General features: G+C 58.8%; 2 protein-coding genes and 1 long non-coding RNA gene across 4 annotated transcripts; 1 reads left to right on the forward strand and 2 right to left on the reverse strand.

Annotated features, from left to right (window-relative positions):
- Positions 1-1,562: 1,562 nt before the first annotated feature.
- TRIM11 (tripartite motif containing 11) lies at positions 1,563-9,828 on the reverse strand. Its single transcript, XM_040454443.1, has 6 exons — positions 9,285-9,828; positions 6,522-6,617; positions 6,085-6,315; positions 3,685-3,707; positions 3,496-3,596; positions 1,563-2,978 (listed from the first exon to the last, which is right to left on the reverse strand). Exons 1-6 carry the CDS (start codon positions 9,690-9,692, stop codon positions 2,431-2,433), a joined length of 1,407 nt encoding a protein of 468 aa, XP_040310377.1. The 5' UTR covers positions 9,693-9,828; the 3' UTR covers positions 1,563-2,430.
- Positions 9,829-9,930: 102 nt separating this feature from the next.
- Positions 9,931-10,723, forward strand: LOC121016696 (uncharacterized). Its single transcript, XR_005784406.1, has 2 exons — positions 9,931-10,223; positions 10,386-10,723. It is a non-coding gene; the product is annotated as an uncharacterized LOC121016696 (long non-coding RNA).
- On the reverse strand, positions 10,712-17,832 carry TRIM17 (tripartite motif containing 17). Of its 2 annotated transcripts, XM_040454441.1 has the most exons (7): positions 17,711-17,832; positions 15,209-15,642; positions 14,411-14,506; positions 13,798-14,028; positions 11,856-11,878; positions 11,665-11,765; positions 10,712-11,436 (listed from the first exon to the last, which is right to left on the reverse strand). In XM_040454441.1, exons 2-7 carry the CDS (start codon positions 15,635-15,637, stop codon positions 10,889-10,891), a joined length of 1,428 nt encoding a protein of 475 aa, XP_040310375.1. In that variant the 5' UTR covers positions 15,638-15,642; positions 17,711-17,832; the 3' UTR covers positions 10,712-10,888. The 2 variants fall into 2 exon arrangements, with proteins under 2 accessions (XP_040310375.1, XP_040310376.1); XM_040454442.1 differs by lacking the exon at positions 14,411-14,506.
- Between the last annotated feature and the right edge of the window lie 3,369 nt (positions 17,833-21,201).

Raw genomic sequence — 21,201 nt, forward strand, 5'->3', positions numbered from 1 at the left:
AGGGTGTGTGCTTGTGAATGGGCATCACTGAAGCTTGCTCTCTTTTCGCCTGGTGAAGGGTACCAGAATATGCCACCTGAAAATATCCCACTTTGGCATTAGGATTATTTTGAGATGGAGGCAGATGAGAAGAGCTCTGTACCCTTCCTTTATGTCCCTAAAAACGGGACTCAAATGTAGGTGTCCATCTGTCCTCCATGCCAGGAAGGACTACCGGTCACAGGAGAGAGCTCTAGACAGTCAGCCTGAATGTGGCAAGGCGGGAGGGCGATCCACATGATCCCACTAACTAGCCTTTTCAGTTTACCTTCCCGTGGCACCTTGAAGCTTGATGCCACTTCCTGTGTCCTGTGATGTCTGCACGAAGTCATACTTTCAAACTGTTTTTTTTTTTTAATGTTTATTATTTTTTAGAGGTAGAGAGACTCAAGAGTGTGAGCAGGGGAGGGACAGAGAGAGAGGGAGACACAGAATCTGAAGCAGGGTCCAGGCTCTGAGCTGTCAGCACAGAACCCGATGCAGGGCTTGGACTCATGGATTGAGAGATCATGAACTGAGGTGAAGTGGGACGCTTAATCGACTGAGCCACCAGCGGCCCCTAAACTACCTTTCTAAGCTGCTGGTCTGAGTTACTCATTTTCCATAGGTATCTCCTATCAGTCTCTGTGTCGAAAACACAGTGAAGCTGTCAGAGGGGCAGAGGAAAAATGAGGTCTCCACCCTTACACCAGCACCCAGTGCCCTCCTAAAGCCATGGCCAGAGCATCTGTCCTGGTGTCCTGGGTGTGGTTTGGTGCTTGTCCACTCTCCTGCCCATGAGGCTGTCCTGCTGCCGGCTGCACTCCCGATGGCCACTGTTCCAAGTCCCAAACCGTAGGGCCAATCTTGCTGCAGGTGGGAGCACCCAGTATTCCCTGATCCTCAAGCAGGAGTGACGCAACAGGAAGTCACTTGGGAAGAGGTAGGAAACACTGCCAGACCCCCGCTATACTGAGAAAATACTCGCCCATTGGTATGTAACCTGAGGGAGCTGTCCAGGATGTTCAAAGTGGTATAAATTTATAACAATAGCCAAGGAGCACCTGGTGGGGGGCTTAGGCCGCTAAGCACACGACTCTTGATGGTGGCTCAGGTCATGATCTCGTGGTTTGTGGGATCGAGCCCATATAAAGCTCTGTGCTCACAGCATGGGCCTCCTTGGGATTCTCTCACTCTGCCCTTCCCCCACTTGTGCATGCACACTCGCTCTCAAAATAAACATAAAAAGAAAAGTAACAATAGCAAAAAGTCAAAAAATGGGAGAATGCATAACCAAATAAATGGAGCACTTAGCTACTGTGCACTTTCTGGGTATCTGGAAAAACAAAACAGAACAAGAAAAATGTTCCTGAGGCAGGTGCATGAGATGAACGCACAGGAGAACGCGGCTGGGAGTCTGCTGTGCCCATGGGGGTGACTTGTGCCCCTGACTTTGCCCTTGGGGGTCCCGCCTATGTGTCACCCTCCCGGGGCCATCCCCCTCACTGGTGCATTTCCTCACCTCCACAACTGCAGACAGCAGATTACAGACAACAGTTAATTTATTTGCTGTGACATCGGTCCTTACAATAAATAAAATCTAGGGTACAAAGAATTTGCAGCACACCTTTAAGCAGGGTGACCAAGAGTCTGAACAAAGCAAAGACAAATCCCAGACTGTTAGCAGGAAAGGGAGGGGGCTCTCTGAGCCTAGCCTTCCCCAGGCAGGGCAGGGATGCCTATGGACCGGGTACACAGAGTTCTGGGATCAGCGAGAGGGTGACTGTCTAGCTGGTGGTTCTCAGCCCAGGGGAGACCGTGGGCTCCTATGCCTGCTCACCTCGGGGGCCCTAACCTCTGCTGCACCTGACTGGGAGCCAGGGAAGGGCACTTTCCGGAAGACCCAAGTGGTCTGCATTTGGGGGAGGGGCGTGGTCACTCGGCCCCCTGACCTGCGCTCCCAGCTTCCTCTGGCCACCTCCGCATACCACCCAGTACCTGGCTGTTCCGAAGCCCATTCTGCCCTGCCTTGTAGTGGATGGGACCTGGACACAGGGTGGCAGGCTTGGAATGGCCTCCTGCCAGCAGATCCAGGGCCGTCGGGGGCTCAGGCTTCAGCCGGAGAATGTCCCACAGGCCATGGTGCCTCTCCCCAGACCTCTGTAGGGCTCCAAAACCAGAGACTTGGGATGTCTCAGCGCCCTGTGGCCCCCAGGAAAGAACGCAGCTGGCCCCGCACATGCCAGCGCACGCTTGCAGGAGCGAGCTCACTTCAGTTCCGCTGTGTGCACATCTGTGCACGGCACCGTGTGCATCTCCCTGGCTCAGAGGACAGCACTACCCACCCAGGGTCCTGTGTAGCCAGAAGTCCCCGATCCCGGAGCCAGGGTGAGGAGCCACGAGGCTCCCCCGTCACTGGGGAGCCAGCGCATCCCCGGGCCCACCTTTCAGCCTGCAGATGGTCATGGGCGTGGGGCTGCTGGACAGAGGTGAGAAAAGGGCCCGCAGGGTCCCCGAGAAGGGGGTCTCAGGGAAGGCATACAAGAGGGAGCCATCAGTGGCGCTGTAGAAGGACAGGTGCCCGGCCTCGTAGTCCAGAAAGATGCCCACGCGCCGCGGCGGGTTGCGCAGTGGGGCGAAGGCGCGCTCAGATGAGTTGTAGTAGCTGCCCAGGAACACCAGGATCCAGAAGCCATTGCCGGCAAACAGCTCGCCCTTCTCCTTGCGGTTGGCTGTCTCCCTGCAGACGCCCAGCGCCCAGCTGGCCCGCTCCCCCACCTCCACCTCCCAGTAATGACGACCCGACGTGAGGGCCTCCCGGCCCAGCACGCAGGGCCCGGGGTCGAAGCGCTCGGGACTGTCGGGCAGCGCCTGCCGCAGGTCCCCCCGCCGCACGCTCCTCCTGTCCTCTGACAGGACCAGCTCGGGGTTGGCGGTGTCAGGATCCAGGGTCACATCCCCTGCAGATGGAGTGGAGGTCACTGGGGGAGCAAGTGGGCAGCCCTGCCTGTGCGCCCCTGTGGACCTCTGTGGGGGCTGGCTGTGCACTGGCCACGCCCCATGTTGCCTCTCTCCCTGAAAGCTATCACCTAACCACCTGCCATTGCAATTCGGAATGTTCCAGGAGATCCAGGCTCCCTCGCGATGCACCCTCCTTCAGAAGATCTGTGAAACCCCAAGGGTTTCCTGCAGCCACTCCTCCAGTTCCTGGGGCAAGGGAGGAGTGTCCAGCCTACTCACATCCTGGACTCCCCACAGCTGGGGTCCGTGCGGGTGGACCTGTCCACCCCGGCGGTGGTCTGACCTCTGCTCTTCCTACACGCCCAGGCCAGCAGCCAGACCGGCCCTCCCTTAGCTGCTGTCTGGTGCCTGAACCTTCCAGGTCTCTGTGAACTGGTCCGCCACAGGAACAGACCCACCCTGCATGCCTGCAGGAGCTCAGGACCAGTGCGTCCCCTGGGCCACAAGGGTACCCACCTCGGAACTTCCGCAGGGCCTCCACCAGCCCCGGGACCCTGCACACCGTCCTCATCTCCATGGGCACCACCTCAGGCGGCTGCAGCTTCACGTCCTGGACCCTGGAGGGGGCAGAGCATGCGTCACCCCCCATGGCAGCCCTGCCCTGCACCCTGCCCACCTTCCCCGGGGAGAGGCCGGGGCTCCTACCTGCGCAAGGTGTCCCTGATGTCCTGTGGGAGAGACACACGCCAGTCAGCGCCTGTCCCCTGACCCTTGGCCCCCCCACGCCCCGGCCACCAGTGTCCTCCAAGACCCAGCTCTGCCCCCCCTGTCTCACACTCACTCACACACTCATACACCAGTGATCAGGAACCAGTGGTGGGCTGTCCCAAGTGCAGCTTGGACATGGGGACCCTGGAAAGACCCTGGGCTCAGCCACCGTGCAGACCTGGCCTCACACCCCCCATGTGCTTAGAGGATGCAGGGCACTGGCTACTTCCTTGCCCACCCAGAGCCCCCAGCACCCCTGGGTGGCGGGACACGTGGGTGGGGTCCTGGCCTCCAGGGCTCAAGGGTACCTGGCTGTCTGCTGCCTGCCCTCCCACAGGTCCCAGACTCACACCCACCTTCCAGGTGAGGCCTCTCCACTTGGACATTCCTCTCTCCCATAATGACACACACAAGCATTGTACTCAGCATGAGGGATTGACTGTGTCCCTCGAATCCAAATGTTGGAGGCCTAACCCCCAGGGCCTCAGAACGGGGCTGGATTTGGAGATGGGGACTTTACAGAGGTGGTTTGAGTAAAAGGAGGTCACTAGGGTGGACCCTGATCCCACATGACTGGGGTCTTTATCAGAAGAGGGGACTGGGGCACAGACAAGGGACAACCATGTGAAGATACAGGGAGGAGACAAGGAACCTGGTGTGGGTAGCATGCAAAGCAGAAACAGCCTGTCCTTGGTAGTTTTGCTGGGTGGGCAGCCCACCCAGGGGGCACTGGGGAATGACGGGGGCAGTTCTGGTTGTCACAAGGCCTGAGGCGAGATCAAGGCCCTACCTACCCTGAGGGTCATGTGGAGGGCCCTGAGCTCCAGGAAAGGGGCTGGCCTCCATGCAGACCACATGGCCCCTTGGAGACACATATATCCCTTTAGGAAAAGGCTCTGAGCGGACCGAGGATGGCTACAGGGTGAGCCTGGCGGGGGAAGCTGGGACCCCCAGACTCTGTCACACAGCTGGGACTCATAGGTGTGGGTTCCTGGAAGTCACCCAAACCCTCACTTCCTCTGTCCATGAGGGTGCACATCCCCACCCACCCAGGTGCCAGAACCCATGCAGCAGTCCTCCGCCTAACACTGAGGTCCGAGGGTGCAGGTGCACCTGACCTCGCTCCCTCACACCAGTACACAGGGTACTGCTGGGGTCTGCTCTCCTGGCCCTCCACACGGCAGACCCCACCCCACCCCTAGCATAGGCAAGGGGGGCTCTGGGGCTGGGGGGTGATAGGAGAAGGGACAGGGGTCCTCCCTCTAGCTAGCCAGCCAGCTAAAGATCCAGGCCAGGAGATGTGAGCAGGTTGGGGGAGGCAGTGGAGGGCAGGTGGGCGAACAGGCAGGGGGCACTTGGGGGCAGGTGGTCACTTTCAGGAGTGCAGCAGGCCAGTCAAGACCACCCACCCACCCACAGCCTCCAGTGAACCCAGTGCCCGCACCACTGGAGCCTCCAGTGAACCCACTGGGACATCTCACATTGTCCCAAATCACGTTTCATACAGACTTGGGGTTATCATCTCATATCTGGGGCTGACCCCTCCTCTTTCCAGAACTTGGGGTGTCCCTGCCTTCTCCACCCTGGTTCACTTCCCCTGACCTCCTTGGCTGGCGGCTCAGACTCTGCCTCACTGACCACAGCCTACTTCTGCCTGAAACCCCGCGAGATACTTGGTCTTGGGTTCTTCCTCTTTCCCAGGCTTGAAACTGCCTGGTGTCTCAGCAGGGCGGAAGGACCAAGTTCAGACCCCAGGAGGGCAGCCAGGAGCCTCTGCCTGGTCAGTGAGACGCAGGAGGGTCACCACCCATGGGAGACGCCCAGGGCTACACACAACAGCGTCCTCACTCCCACCCTCTGCCAAGAGCCAGGCAGAGTCTCAGGGCCCCGCAGGGCTGGCGCAGGAATCCTACAGGACTCTTGCCGGCCCTTCGCAGTCCAGGGGACCAGAACCTCTGGAGCTAGCCTGGTGACCCACAGACCCGATGCCACCTGTCACACGGTCCAATAGGGCTACAGGACAGGCACTGGAGCAGTTCCGGGAGAAGTTCCAGATCTGCACCCACTCCGCAGGACCCGCAGCCACATGTGGATCGCCGGTCCCAGCTACCCCCCCCCCCCCCCCCCCACCCCGCCCTCACCTCTCACAGGTGGGTGACACCTGGGTGAGCTGAGCGCGCAGACTGCCCCATCTGGCTGTGGCTTTCTCTGCTTTCCTCTCTCTGCCCCGTGAGCCCATCCCTGCCCAGAGCCCCCACGCAGGCACCCCCATGGCACAGCGCTGCCCATCCCTTCTCAGAGCCAGCACGCGCACACCTGGGGCGCAGCGTGCCTCACCTGCAGCAGCCCCAGCGCAGGCAGCTGGCAGCGCCCCTCCAGCTCCGCAATGAGCTCGGCCAGCTGCGCGCTCTGCTGACCCAGGCGGGCAGCGCTCTCCCGCAATGGGGGCAGGACCTCCAGCTCCTCCTCCTCCAGCCTCTGCAGCAGCCGCTGCTCCTCCTCTGCCAGCAGCCGGCGCAGCCTCTCGAATTCCGCCAGCACGTTCTGCCGCTGGCTCTCCACCATCTTCTGCAGGGTGAACAGGGCAGCTGAGGGCCCAGGGACCTCATCCATCCCCCACCTGGGGCCCCCACGTCCTGTCCAGTCCCCAGCCTCACCCTCCTGGGCGGGTTACACGCAGGGAGCCTTCCTCATACACAGCACGAGGCAGGCGCCCGCTTGCCTGCCGCCCCCATCCCCCGACCTTGGGCACCTCGGGGCACCGCGCCACCTGCCTGCCACAAGGCACAGGTCTCCTCGGCCTGGGCCTGGAACAGCAGCGCGTCCTCCATTTGCTTCCGCAGATGCTCTAGGGACTTCTCCAGTTTACCCTAAGGGAAGGTAAGGCCAGTGTGACCCTGGCTGGGTGGGCCCCATCCCCGTTCCAGTCAACCCGGCCAGGCATGACACATGGGAAAGCCTCAAATTAACTTACGAGTCCCCTCCCCCCCAGCACCGAGGCCCCTTGCCCTCCCCTGACTCGGTCCCCTTTCCTTCTCCAGGCCTGCTCTGGGCTCCCTGCAGGCCCCACACCTCTCCACCTGACTGCGCTCTCCCTCCAACTTCTAGATGGACTGAGGCCCGGGGAGGTGGCGCTTTGGGGGACCCAGCACTCCAGGGTGTGCAAATGCCAGGCACAGCCCTTTGGGGGCAGGTAAAGATGGTGTGCTGCGCACCCCTAGCATGAAGGGTAGCTACCTGCTAGTACAGGGAAGGAGGTCAGAAGGTGCCAGCCCAGAGGGAGCCACTTTGGCACAAGGACTCTCTGGAGATGTAGGAAGAGCCCTCTGCCCTCCTCCTTTCTGCCTCAAGGCAGAGCAGAAATTTCCCACAAGGGTGCCCTCCCTGTCTGTACCCAGAAGGGGACGGCACTCATCACAATGTCTGTCAGACAGGACTGTGCCTGAAGGGACTTTATGACTCAGATAACCCTGACCTATCACTTGTTCCCCCCATATATTCCCTAGTTCCTTTCCCACAACTTACTGACCCTACAAGCCCTAATTCCCTTTCTTTTGCCTAGCTACTTCTCCCCAGTTTATCATCACCCTTTGTTAAAATAGAACATAATCCCATATCTAAAAGGGTTTTTCATTTTGCCTCTGTGAAGCTCTTGTGCCATAGAACATTTAAAAGACTGATAAAATTATGGGGCCCCTGGGTGGCTCAGTCGGTTAAGCGTCACACTTCAGCTCAGGTCATGATCTCAAGGTTCACGAGTTTGAGCCCTGCACTGGGCTCCATGCTGACAGCTCAGAGCCTGGAGCCTGCTTTGGAATCTGTGTCTCCCTCTCTCTCTGCCCCTCCCCTGCTCACCCTCTGTCTCTTTCTCAAAAATAAATAAAACATTAAAAAAAATTAAAACAAATTTTTTTAATGTTTATTTTATTTTTGAGACAGAGAGAGACAGAGCATGAGCAGGGGAGAGTCAGAGAGAGAGGGAGACACAGAATCCGAAGCAGGCTCCAGGCTCTGAGCAGTCAGCACAGAGCCCGACGTGGGGCTTGAACTCACCAAATGTGAGATCATGACCTGAGCTGAAGATGGATGCTTAACCGACTGAGCCACCCAGGCGCCCCTAAAAAAAATTTTTCTTTAAAGACTAATAAAATTATGTTTTTTTCACTTGTTACTCTGCCTTTGTTAGCTTAATTTGCAAGCCTCAGTCACTGAACCTAACAAGTTGGACATAAAGCTTTGCCCTCCCCTACGATAGGAAGGGGTTTAAGTGCTGCCCCAAGAGGCGTTATCAGGCCAACCGAGAGGGGCCTCTGGAGAGCGGCATGGTCACTTTCTGCTCAGTGACAGAGCACATTTGCTGGACCGACAAAAGGGGTGGGGCATCCGCGTGTTGTGCCTCAAAGTGGAAGGCAAGACTTCAGGGGTCTCCATCAGGACGAGCCCACAGATGCAGATCAGGATCCAAGTTTGTCCTGTTGGTTCTAGAACACTGACAAACTGGCCAAGTACTGGTTCATGTGGCTATGCCACGTCCTTGGAGCAAGCCAGCAGACGCTCTGGGCCATGAAGCACAACGCACACCAATCCAAACATTGGCAAGGTGTCAGCCGTGTAGTCAATACCTGGGGCTCCAGGAGCAAACACTCCTGAGGCCCAGTGAGGACCACACATGGGTGTCTGCCCCGAGCTCTCAGCAGTCGGGCGAGGGCTGGCCTGGATTTTGAGGAAATGCGTTTCCAGAACAAAGCAGGTGGATCTTGCCATGTCAGGTGGCACAAGTGGCTCCAAGCATCCCACTCGGAAAGCTTGACGGGCTGCGGGGACCCTGGCACCTGCCTCCCAGGGCAACGGCTGTGTCCCCACCCATCCCAACCCAGTGATTCCTCAAATCTCGTCTCCACCCCACAGCCCTGCCTTGCCCATGGCCCTCTGAGGGCTGAGCCCACTTCTGTCTACGCAGAGAACCTAAGGTTCTCTTCCTGCTTTCTCCTTCTCTGGGCTCCATTCCTGATTTTCAGGCCGGTGCCCCACTGGTGAATGGTGTCCTAGCCAGTAGGTCTGGGACAGGCTGCACACACACCCTGTGCCTCGTCCTTAGACCCTGGCCAGGAAGGTGCCAGCCTAGACCGGCTGTACAGGTACCCTGTGTCCCCTACTCGCTGGCCAGAAGGGTGCTGGTGTAGGCTTGCTGCACTCAGACCCTGTTTCCCCTAAACCCCAGCCAGGATGGTACCGGTCTGGGACTGGCTGCACACACCCCCCCCCAAGAGGGTACCAGTCTCCACTGTTGCACGCGCACCCCTACAACCCGGCCAGGGTGCACCCCCAGCCAGGAGGATGCTGGTGTGGGCTTGCTGCACTCACATCCCGTGCTCCTTAGAACCCGGGCCAGGGTAACCCCGACAACCAGAGGGTACTGTGTGAAGCCGGCTGCGTGCACTCCCTGCACCCGAGCCAGGAGCACACCACCCCCGGGATCCCGCCCGGGCCGAGCCCCCACCCCCGGGCCCCGACTCCAGCCGGGACCCGCCGCGCACCTTGAGGTCGTCGGCCGCGTCCTGCAGCGGGCGCACGCGGTGCGTCCAGTGCTCCCCCGAGCGCTCGCAGGCGGCGCACAGCAGGCGCAGCTCGTCGCCGCAGAAGGCAGCCAGAGGCTCGCGGTGCGCGGCGCACACGCCCTGCGGGACGGGCGACGGCGGGTGCAGGCGCCGCGCCATCTCGGCCATCTTGGCGAGCGGGCGGTTGGGCCGCAGGTTCCTCTGCGGGGACACCTCGCGGCACTCGGGGCAGGCGTACGGGCCTTCGGGCTGGCCCCAGCAGCGCCGGATACACTCGCGGCAGAAGTTGTGGCCACAGTCGGTCATCACGGGGTCGGTGAAGTAGTCAAGGCAGATGGCGCAGGTGGCCTCCTCCTGGAGGTTGGTGGACAGGTCGGGGGCGGCCATGGCGCCGGTCGGGCGGAGATGGGCGGCGCTTTCCGCCGGCTCGGGCGGTGTGGCCTCCGTCACCGAGACTCCGGGTAGCACTCGGAGACGCGGGGGCTACAGGGACGCGCGGAGGAAGAGGCGCCGCGGCGGGGGCGGGAGGCAGCTGTTTTTTTTTTTTTTTTTTTTGGAACAACCCGCTTTAGCTCCGGATTGGCTGAGGCCGGCCACGCGGCCCGCGGGCCCAACCGAATTGGAGGCTGCATGCTAGCTGACCTTGTGGCGTAGCCTCCTCTGTCTGCTCGCGCGCGCGTGCGCTCCAGGCTGTGGGTCACCTCTCCCTGGAGTCCCGGGAAGGACCGGTTGCGGGACCCAGGCCGGCGGGCGCCTCACACGTTCACTGGGTTCCCCGCACAGCACAGCGACTTCGAGGACAAGGGGAGCCTGAGGCCGCGGCGGCGAGCCCCAAGCCGTCTCCCGTGCGCCCCTGCGCCGGGCACGATCAGGATCAGTGCAGGAAGGGGCTCGGCCTGTAGGCACTCTGGCCTTAAGGTAGACATACACCGACTGGGATTCTGGGTGCCCGGCCTGGCGTAGGGCGGTTAATGCGCCTGAAACTGCGGGGGCGGGGGCCAGAAAGGACTCTCCTCCCACCACCACCACCACCACCACCGCCCCCGCCCCCCCCCCCCCCGTGACCCGTGATCCCTGCAGGTGCACCTTCAAGGCTGGACTGCTCTGAGGGTTTCAGCGATGCAGTTTGGAAGGTGTCGTCTTCCCATGGTCCCCCCTTCCCCATGACACCCGCGAAAGGTGCGTGCAAACGTGGAAGTTTTGGAAGACAAGGTGGGCCCTGCTCTGCGAGTCACAAGCAGCCCATGCGCAGGCAGCATCCCTGCTTGCGCGTGTGTCGAAGTGGGGGCTAAACAACAGCATCCCACGCTGCGCCGGGCACGGGAGGTCCCCACTTAGAATCGGCCCACTGTGAAACCCAGCGGTTTTCAAAGCCTCCTTTATGACGCATGTGTGAATACAGTCTCTTGATATTTAAAGGCTTTAATCGCGATTACACTTCAGCTTTGAGAGCAGCCAGCCAGTGGCTCACAAGCGCTCCACCACCTTAGATATGTCTGGCAGGTGGCCTGCGCTGAGTGGAGCCACCTCACCTTCTGGAGAAACCAGGGACGCCCGCGCCCCCCTTACCCCGGCCTGTGCCCCTATCCCTTCACCCACAGCGTCACTGTAGAGATGACCATCTGGCCTGATTTGGGGGCCCCCAGGCAGAAGAAGGGCTTCAGGGGGCCGGAGAATTGCAGCTGGGCGTAGGTGTGCATGTGGGACCCGTCCTTCAGGTTGTAGAAGGACACCTCCCCCGCCTCGAAGTCCAGGAAGACCCCCATGTGGCTGGGGGGCTCGGCCAGCGTGACAGGGGTTGGGGCAGATGTGCCGGGTGTGTACTTCTTCCCTTTGCACAGCTGCACCACCCAGAACCCATTTTCGGGGCACTTGGGGACCCTGTCCCTCCGGCTCACATTGTCCCTGCACACGCCCAGGGCCCAGAGAGCGTCACCGGTGAGGTTCATGCCCACCTCCCAATAGTGCCTGCCCGAGGAGAAGGTCTCCCGGCCCACGGCGCAGGGGTAGGCCAGGAACCGGTCCTTGCTGTGGAGCGCGCCCTCCAGTGGCGTGCTCAGGTAGCGCCTCTGGCGGCTCTCGTACAAGAGGAGGTAGGGGTAGGCGGTGGCGGGGTCCGGCACCACATCCTCTGCAGATGGAGGGAAGGGGGCAGCGAATCATCCCTGCTCTCCCTAACCAGGCTCCAGGGCTGAGTCCAGCTGTACACCTGGGCCACTGGGGTCCCTCCCCCAACTGTCCATATTGGTGGTGCTAAGGAGCTGGGAGCTGGGGCACCGTGTGTCCCCATAGGAACAGAAAGGGCACAGAGTGTGAATGTCCCATAAAGGACAGTCCCCCCGGCTGGGCTCCTGCTTACCTTGGAAACTCTTCAGCACCTCTATCTGCCCAGGGACCCTGCAGACTGTCCTCAGCACAGTTGGGGTGGCCTCTGGGTACTGTACACTCAGGCTGTTCCTCCTCCAGTGGACACAGGGTCATTGTCCCCTCTGACCCCACGCAGAGCCCTCCCTGCGCCCATCAGTGCCTCCCCTGCAGCTGGCCACGTACCTGCTCAGGAGCTCCTTCATGTCCTGCAAGACACAGAAGGAGGGAGATTGGCAAAGCCTCGTGAGGAATCTGGGGCGTTGTGCCTGCATTTCTGGTCTGTAGTGCTAGAAAGGCTAAGATGTTTTCCCACAGCCCTGTGCCCACTTTCCAGAGCGTAACCCGGTCTTGGCTGCACACAGGAATCCTACGCGCTGGCCTGGCCAGGCCTCCTGTTCTCCCCACATAATGCCTGGGGACATGGAAGCTGTGCCAGTGAACCCATGGGTGGAATTGAGGGCACAGGGCAGGTGACCATCAATGTGCCTTTTGTAGTTCAGCATCACTGTGAGTGACAAAAAGGTCCACATGTTAGTTTGTAGATAGGTTGCTTTTTAATAGAAGACAAAACGTTCCTCTGAGCTACGTAGCCTGAGCTACCATATAACCTGTCATCTAGAACAGGCCCCTTCCTGGGGACAAAACCCACAGAGGTCAGGACAACAGACAAAAACCTGGGCCTGAGCCAGGCAAACGGGACGGATGCATGGATTCCCTGCATGTGGCATTTGCTTCTCTTGTGGAAACATGCACACAGGAGTGTGTGCAATCTTATCTGTCACCGTGGATTCCGTCCCTCCACATAGTTGGTGAATCACCCACTTGTTGGCCAACATAACCCCCTGCTTTCAGGGCCTCGGTGGGCCGGTCTGTCCTTGGAAGGCCAGCTGTGGCCTCTCGTGACTGCCATCCTGGGGTGCAATCACATGACTCCCTCCTGCCTGTGAAGTCGTGGGTGTCTTATCTGGGCCAGTGTGTCTGTGCCCCACATCACCTCACTAATGACAGCCGCCCCCAGGCCACCTCCCTGGGCTAGGAAGGGAGGGGACACACATCTGCAGGACGAGAGCCTGTTATGGGCTGACTGGGCTTCAGATTCACACACTGGAGCCAGCCTGCAGGACCTCAGAGGGGGACTGTATTGGTGATTGGGTCTTTAAAGAGCCGATTTACGGTAAAGTGAGGTCACTAGGGTTGGACCCTAATTCCCTAACACTGGTGTCCTTGCAAGAAAAGGAGTTTAGGACACAGACCGGCAGAGAGGGACGACCCTGTGAGGACTCAGGGAGAAGATGGCCACGTATACGTCAGGGAGAGAGGCCTGGGGAGTAACCAGCCCTGCCTGTGCCTGGATCCCAGACTTCCTGCCTCCAGGACCAGGAGACACAGTCCACTGTGTGAACCACCTCCTGTGGTCTTTGTGAGGCAGCCTGAGCTGAGACAGAGCTTTCCCCTGTGTGTACTAGTTACTGCAGTCACCACCTGACCACACCTGGGCATGAGTCCCCCCCACCCAGATAGGTGAGCAGGGGTGCTGAGGTCTCACCTACCCCCCCAGGTGAGCAGGTGTACTGAGGTCTCCCCTCCCCCAGGTGAGCAGGGGTGCTAGGTCTCCCCTCGCCCCCGGATGAGCAGCTGTATTGAGGTCTCCCCACCCCCCAATATGAGCAGTGGTGTTGAGGTCTCCCCTTCCCCAGGATCAGGTGTCCTGGGGACTCCCCTCCCCCAGGGAGCAGGGGTGCTGAAGTCTCCACTCCCCTAGGTGAGCAGGGTTGCTGAGGTCTCCCCTCCTCCCCAGGTGAGCAGGGGTCCTGAGGTCTCCCCCCCAAGTGAGCAGGGGTCCTGGGGTCTCCCCTCCCCCAGGTGAGCAGGTGTACTGAGGACTCTCCCCCATCCCCCAGGGAGCAAGTATACTGAGGACTCCCTCCCAGGGAGCAGGTGCACTGAGGACTCGCCACACCCCCAGGTGAGCAGGTGTACTGAGGACTCTCCCCCCCCCCCCCCCCCGAGCAGGTGTACTGAGGACTCCTTCCCAGGGAGCAGGTACACTGAGGACTCACCACACCCCTAGGGAGCAGGTGTACTGAGGACTCTCCTCCCCCCAGAGAGCAGGGCGCCCCCTCACCTGCAACATCTGCAGTGGGCTGTGCTGGTTCTTGTCCTCCAGCTGGAGCAGCAGCATCTCCAGGGAGTGGCCCTGCCGCTCCAGGGTGGCAGAGCTCTCCCGCAGCCTGGCTCCCACCTCCTCGTCCTCAGTCTTCAGGGTCTGGAGCAGGCGCTGTTCCTCCTCCAGGAGCAAGAGGCCCATCTTCTCAAACTCCACCAGGATGCGCCGCCTCTGCTCCTTCACCTTCTCCTGCAGGAGCCAGCGGTGGGGGAGGGGGGATTGCAGGTGTGAGGGACCCCGGACCCGTGTCCACTCCCTTTCCCCGCCAGCCAGATGGGAGGGCAGCTCCCAGGACGCTGTAACCCCCCAGGGTCCTGGTGACCCACAGAGAAGAAGCTAGCCTAGCAGGGGAGGGAGCCCCTCTGTGGGGGTCACCTGCTGAGCCCCAAGTAGCGGCACCCAAGTGTCCCTGCATCTCCAAGGCGGCCGGCCTGGGCTGGGCGTGTGTTCTGGATCCTGATTCTAGCGGGAATCCTGAGCTCCGGGTATGTGTTCGCATCCACACAGCTCTTGTGTGGCCTGTCCGAACCCACTGGGCTCCTGTGTGTGCACCCCGTCCCCAGGCACCTGCCTGCCACTCAGCCAAGGTCTGTCTCTCCCTGGCCTGCAGCCTCCCAGTCTTCATCATCTCCTCCCGAAGGTGCCCCATGTTGGCCTGCAGCTTCAGCTGTGAGACACATGGACCGCAGAGTGTGGGGTTAGAGGCCCTTATGCCCTGGCATCTGCCCAGTGCCCCCACCCAAGAGAAGGATGTGAGGGGGTCCTGGGGAAGAACACATGGCACCCGAGACATGCGCCTTGGGCAGGAGGGTTATTATGAGCTGGAGCCAATCAAGGATCAGCACTGCAGAAATAGACCTTCCCGGGGCTCCCCTTAACTGAGTAAAGGCCAGAGGAAGAGGAGGGCCAGGGGTCTCATCCCAGGAAGGTTTATGGCCCTACAGGAAGGTGGCGAGCTGGTGCCCTGATGCATGTGCACTAACAACCCTTCTCTTCCGTGAGTTTCCCTATATTTGCTTTCTGCTGTGCTTGGCACATGTCTCCAAGCCCACATGCTGAATACGAACCCCCAGCGCGGAGTGAGGAGGTGGGGCTCCTGGGGGGCAATCAGGTCACGAGGGTGGCGCCCCCAGGAATGGGATTAGTGTGATCATACAACAGACCCCACAGAGCTCCCCGCCCAGCGAGGACAGGGAACCAGGATGAGGGCTATCAGCCCATGGTGCTGGAGCCCTAACTGCACGGACCTGGGGCAGGGCCTCCAACAGTGTGGACTCCAGGCCACCAGCTTTGTGGACGTTTGGGCTGTGCATTATGGGGGCTCTTGTCCTGCCTACTACATGTGCACCAGGACGTCCCTGTGACCCACCTTGTACTCTTGCACGGCCTCCTCGACTGGGACCACCCTGTGGGTCCTGTGTTCCCGGGCCTCCTTGCAGACGACACAGATGGGGATCTGGTCGTCCTCACAGAAGAGCTTCAGCAACTCCTGGTGCTCTGCGCACAGGTCCCTGCTCTGGAAGCCCGGGTGCTGCCGCGCCATCTCGGCCACTTTGGTCAGCAGGCGGTTGGGCCGCAAGTTCCTTTGGGGGGATAGCTCCCGGCACTGGGGGCATGGGAAGGAGCCCTTCCGCTTCCTCCCCCCTTTCCTGCCTTTGGCCTTCTCCCAGGCCAGCCGGATGCACTCGCGGCAGAAGTTGTGGCCGCAGGAGGTCATCACCGGGTCCGTGAAGTAGTCTAGGCAGATGGAGCACGTGGCCTCCTCCTGCAGCTTTCTGGCAAGTTCCAAGGCATCCATGCTTCCTGGGCAGGGAGTGGAGTGTCCCTCACATGCTCCTTGATCCTCTCCACACCAAACCCTTGTCTGTGGCCGGCCCCACCCACTGTAGGGAGAATCTTGCTAGGTTGCATTAGAGCGTCCCCCCAACCCCCCACCCCCCACATGATGTCTGATCTGGCTCCTCACCTCCCACTGACCTGTCTACAGCAAGAATCCTGTTCGGCCAGTTTGGCAAGAATCGCCCTCTCAGAGATTTTTCATCACTAACCCTCACTTCCCCTGAACCGCCATAAATCCCCACTGGTCCACCCTATACTGAGTTGAGCCAGTTCTTTGCTGGGATCTCTCATCCCCTATTACAGTAATTCTGTACAAAGTCTGTTTTTACTGTCCTGACTACGCGTCAGCTCTGGTGTTCTGCCACACGGTGCAGTGCAGAAAAGACACCTGGTGTGCGTGAGTGCATGCACAGACATGCACACACACAAGAGCAAACACACACACGTGCACATATGCACACACACGAGAGCGCACCCATGCACACGCACACATATACACACATACACATGCACAGAACATACACACACGCACACATGTATACACACACAAATACACACACGCATGCTTGCACACATACGTGCACAAATGAACACAAACATACACACGTGCACACACACACACATGCACATGTGCACACAAGCAGACATGCACATACACACGCAATGCAAGCACATGCACACACATGCACATACATGAGAGCACACACGCACACGCGCACATATGCACACATACATGAGAGCACACATGTTCAGAGAACATATATGCACACACGTGCGCACGCATGCACAGAACACACAGCACACACACACACAAACGCGCACAAATACACATGTACGCACACATGCGTGCACATGCATGCACACACACGCACACAAATACATGTACATGCACGCAGATGCACACATGCACACACAGACATACACACGCATGCACACACATGCACACATACAGTCTCACAAGCACACACAAATACACACATGCACACACATGACACACACATACACACACGGTCACACACGCACACACATGGTCACACACGCAAGACATACGTGCACACACACGAGAGCATACATATGCACACACAGTGCACACATGCACACAAATACACATGCACGCACACACGTGTACGCACACACACGGTCACTCATGCACACACATACATGCACACATACATGCAAATATGCACGCACACACGACAGCACACCCACATACGGCCATACACATACATGCACACATGTACGTACATACGAGAGCACATACACGCACACACATGCACACACACACACGAGAGCACACGCACAGATATACATGCACACACATGAGAGCACACACATACACACTCGCACACATAGTCTCACAAGCACACACATACATGCACACACAGTCACACACGCACACACGTACATGCATACATGCATGCACACATGAGAGCACACACATACACACATGCACACACATGGTCACACTGGGTGTGGCTGTACCCCTGACCCTATGCCAGGGAGGTCCAAAGCCCCCTCTGCAGGTCACAGGGTGTTATTCGAGCCCTGTTAGGGGATTGGAACATCATTTCTGGACTTTACTATCCCAGCTCCTTTCTCTGCAGTCATCTGCAGTGAGCACGGCTGGATGCCTCAGGCCTCCCACGTCCCAGACCCTGGTTCAATTTATCTGGAGCTGTCTCTGCAGACACTGTGAGGTCAGGGTGTCCCTCTGCTCTCTCCACCCTAAGGGGCACTGCTGCCCACCCAACAGAAACGCGGGCCAGCGGGGCAAGCTGGTGGGCTGGAGGTCTGGCTCAGGATGGAGGCGACACGCCCAAGGGCCCCAGGTCAGTGAGGATGGACAGGCCACCCTCCGTCTGAGAATGCTTTTCTGTAAAGGGGCAAAACCAGTTCACCTGTCTGGTCCCAGGTTGTAACCATCCCGGAAGCTGTGTCTGCTACAGGGGCAGCGCACGAAGTCCCCACCAGAGCCTCAGCGCACAAGGGGTGACGTGCCGCCTGCCCCCTCCCTGGAGGGACCGGTACTCACCACCGGGGAGGGGGCCACAGGCCGTGGTCGTCCTCAGCCACGCGCGCAAATAGCGCCCTGGAAAGCCTGCGTTTGCGCGAAGACCATGGGGCGGTGGTCACAGGGCATGGGGGCCCCGGGGGTGCTGGGCTTTGTGGCGTCAGCAGGGGCGGCGGCAAGGGCGGCGTGGGGGGGCGCTAGTTATCAGGTGGGGGCAGGGGATGGGGGCGGGAGGCTTTGTGGGGCGGGTTGTCAGCAGCCTGGGGATGGGGCGGGGGCCAGCGCAGAGTGGGTCAGGGGTGGGACGGAGGCGGTTTTGGCAACCCAGCCCGGAGGAGGGAAGAGGGATGATAGAGATTGCAGGGGCAAAGGCCAGTGGGGGGTAATCTTTCTGAGAGGTGTGGGAAAAGAGGGTTGCAGGCAGGGGGGAGGTGGGGAAGGGGCAAGGGGTGGATCCACAATGGGGAAGAGATGAGAGCAGAAGACGGAGCAAGTCTGGGCTCCCCGCGGCGTGGAAGGGGGGGAGGTGCGGGAGGTGAAGGGATCGCTGGGTGCGGGTGGGGATGAAGTGGGGTCGCCGGAGGAGGCAGCAGGGCGGGAGACCCTCTCACAACAGCCCCACCTCTCCGGTGGTGACTTCGCTAGTGCTCAGAGCCGGGTCCAGGGGAGGGGGCGTCGTCCAGATCCCCGGTTAGGAAAGGAGGATCATATCGGACGGGCACTGGGAGCGGTCGACCCCTTGGGGTCCGGCCCCTGCCCGGAGGTTGCTTCCGCGGGTAGCTGCCCCCAACCCGGACCTAGAGCTCGCTGGTGGCTGAGCACCCCCAAGTCCTAGGGTCTGGGGGACCCGACAGATGAGGAAATTGAGGCTGGGCCAGGGCAGGAGGGCGGGGAAAACAGGCATGTGGCTGTAGACGCACAGGACCAGGACAGGCTGGGCGCTCACCCTTTTTATGTGCGCCTGGGCCTGGGCGGTGCAAGAGGCTCCAGGTGGACAGCCTGATGCTGATTCTAATCCCCCCTCCCAGAGCTACGACCCCTCTGCTGCCCTTTCCATCAGCTGGGGCGTTCTGGGCGGAGGATGTCTTTCCCTTCAGGGAACAGAGTCATGGAATGTTCAAACCTTGAGTAAAAAGGTGTCAGGAAGACCCTCAGGAGAGCAACGAATCCCGTGCATAAAGTGCCCAGATGAGCCTTTTACCGCGTTTGATGTATCTGGCCTGTTGTTTTGTCTGCGGGGAGACAGAGCACAGGCAGGGGAGGGTCAGAAAGAGAAGGAGACACAGAATCTGAAGCAGGCTCCAGGCTCTGAGCTGTCAGCACCAGAGCCCAATGCGGGGCTCAAACCCACTAGCTGTGCAATCATGACCTGAGCCCAAGTCAGACGTTTAACTGACTGAAACACCCAGGCGCCCCAAACGTTGTGTTGTTTAAGCAAACCCCAGACAGCACTGGATTCATCTTTTGCCTGCTCCAGACAATACCTGGAGGAGGACAGACAGAATGACAGGACAAAAAACTACCTTACTGTGTATCCTTGGGGAGCCAGAAAAGGTTAGAAGGGGTGTGAGTTTCATGTGCACCTTGGGAGGGGGACAGGTAGCCTCTGTGGGGAAAACAGGTTCCTTTAGGAAAGGCAAGTGGGTTTTGGGGAAGAACAGGAGATAAGCTTTGTCTCCACAGCTGCCAGTGGTCTTTCCGTTTCCTTGGGGATGGAGAGGTTTCCAGCAACCTCGTTCCCAGAACTTGCTGCTTTTAGTCAAACAAGAGAAGCCCCAAGGCAGCTTTCTTTTGCATCTGTTGAATCTTAAGTGATTTTGTCTTAAAATAATGTGGCAGTTCTGGGGTCCGGAGTGGCCCCCACACTTCCCACACATCTCCAAAACTGGGTTTTTTACATAACCACCATCGACTGTCATTCCTGGGAACTCCTTGCCAAGGAAGGTTTGCTTTAGAGCTGAGCTTTGTAAGAGGGCTACACAGTGGGGACTCCCTCTGTCTTCTTCAGGGAGCTTTAATTCAAAAAAATTTTTTTAATGTTGATTTTTTTTTTGAGAGAGAGAGAGAGAGAGAGAGAGAGAGAGCACTAGTTGGGGAGGGGCAGAGAGAGAGAGAGGGAGGCAGAGGATCTGAAGTGGGCTCCAGACTCTGAGCTGTCAGCACTGAGCCCGAGATGGGGCTCGAACTCAGGAACTGTGAGTTCATGACCTGAGTCGAAATCAGATACTTAACCGACTGAGCTACCCAGGGGCCCCTCCCCCGGGGAGCTTTACACAACTCTGTGCAGGGGCAGCTCGGAATCTCTGTGGAGGGATCTGGCACCACTATTTTTTTTAACATTTATTTATTTTGGGGAGACAGAGATAGAGCACGAGCAGGGAAGGGGCAGGGAGAGAGGGAGACACAGAATCCAAAGTGGGCTCCAGGCTCTGAGCTGTCAGCACAGAGCTTGACGCGGGTCTCAAACTCATGAACCATGCGATCACGACCTAAGCCAAAGTCGGATGCTTAACCGACTGAGCCACCCAGGCGCCCCTGCACCACTATTTTTAAATATTTAAATATTTAAATATTTTAAATAGTTCAACTGAGCTGAACTCTGAATGCAGCAGAGACAGCTGGAGATTTCTACCAGTGAGTGAGAGAGGGGCTCAGCCCTAACAGGCTACTATAGACAGGGTGGCTTATAAACAACATATTTTGCATAATTTTGGAGGCTGGAAAGTCTGAGATCAAGGTGCTGCTAGATTCAGTATCTGGTGAAAGCCTAATTCCTGGTTTGTGGGAAGTGTGTTCTCGTTGTGTCTTCACTGGTGGATGGGGCAACGGTGCTGCTGTCTGGAGTCTCTTTTATAAGGGCACAAATGTCACCAGTGGGGCTCCACCCTCAGGACCTCATCAGCTCCCAAAGACCCTGCTTCCAAAACCCACAACACTGGCAGTTACGTTTCAACATATGAAATTTGGAGAGACACAAACCTTTAGTTGGTGGCATTGGGTTTTCAATATTCTTACTCAGGCGGGTCAAGGATATACAAAAATGTCAGAAGTGGGGGGTGAGGGGGGTGCCTGGGTGGCTCAGTTAAGCATCTGACTTCAGCTCAGGTCACGATCTCATGGTTCGTGGGTTTGATCCTCTCATCAGGCTCTGTGCTGACAGCCCAGAGCCTGCTCGGGATTCTCTTCCTCTCTGCTTCTCCCCCACTTGCGCTTTCTTTCCCTCTCAAAATAAATTTTAAAACCTAAAAAAAAAAAGATGGAGGGTGAGGAACTTACTCAGACATCAAGCGTCGGGGCAGGGTGAGATCTATCACCAGGCAGACTCAGCAGGATTCTTGCTATAGCTGGGCTCTGGGCACAGAAGTCCACGGGTGAGGTCCCACAGGTGACTCGTGGAGAAGAGAACTCAAGGGGGCCTGGCTGGTTTGGTCAGCACTGAAGCATGAGCTGAACGCCCTCAGAGCTGTGATGTGGGATGTAGATGGGGAAGCTGGAGGGCCATTCCCCCTCCC

The sequence above is a fragment of the Herpailurus yagouaroundi genome, unplaced genomic scaffold (assembly GCF_014898765.1).
Source record: "Herpailurus yagouaroundi ecotype Mexico unplaced genomic scaffold, PumYag 212, whole genome shotgun sequence".
In the NCBI taxonomy this organism is placed as follows: domain Eukaryota; kingdom Metazoa; phylum Chordata; class Mammalia; order Carnivora; family Felidae; genus Herpailurus; species Herpailurus yagouaroundi.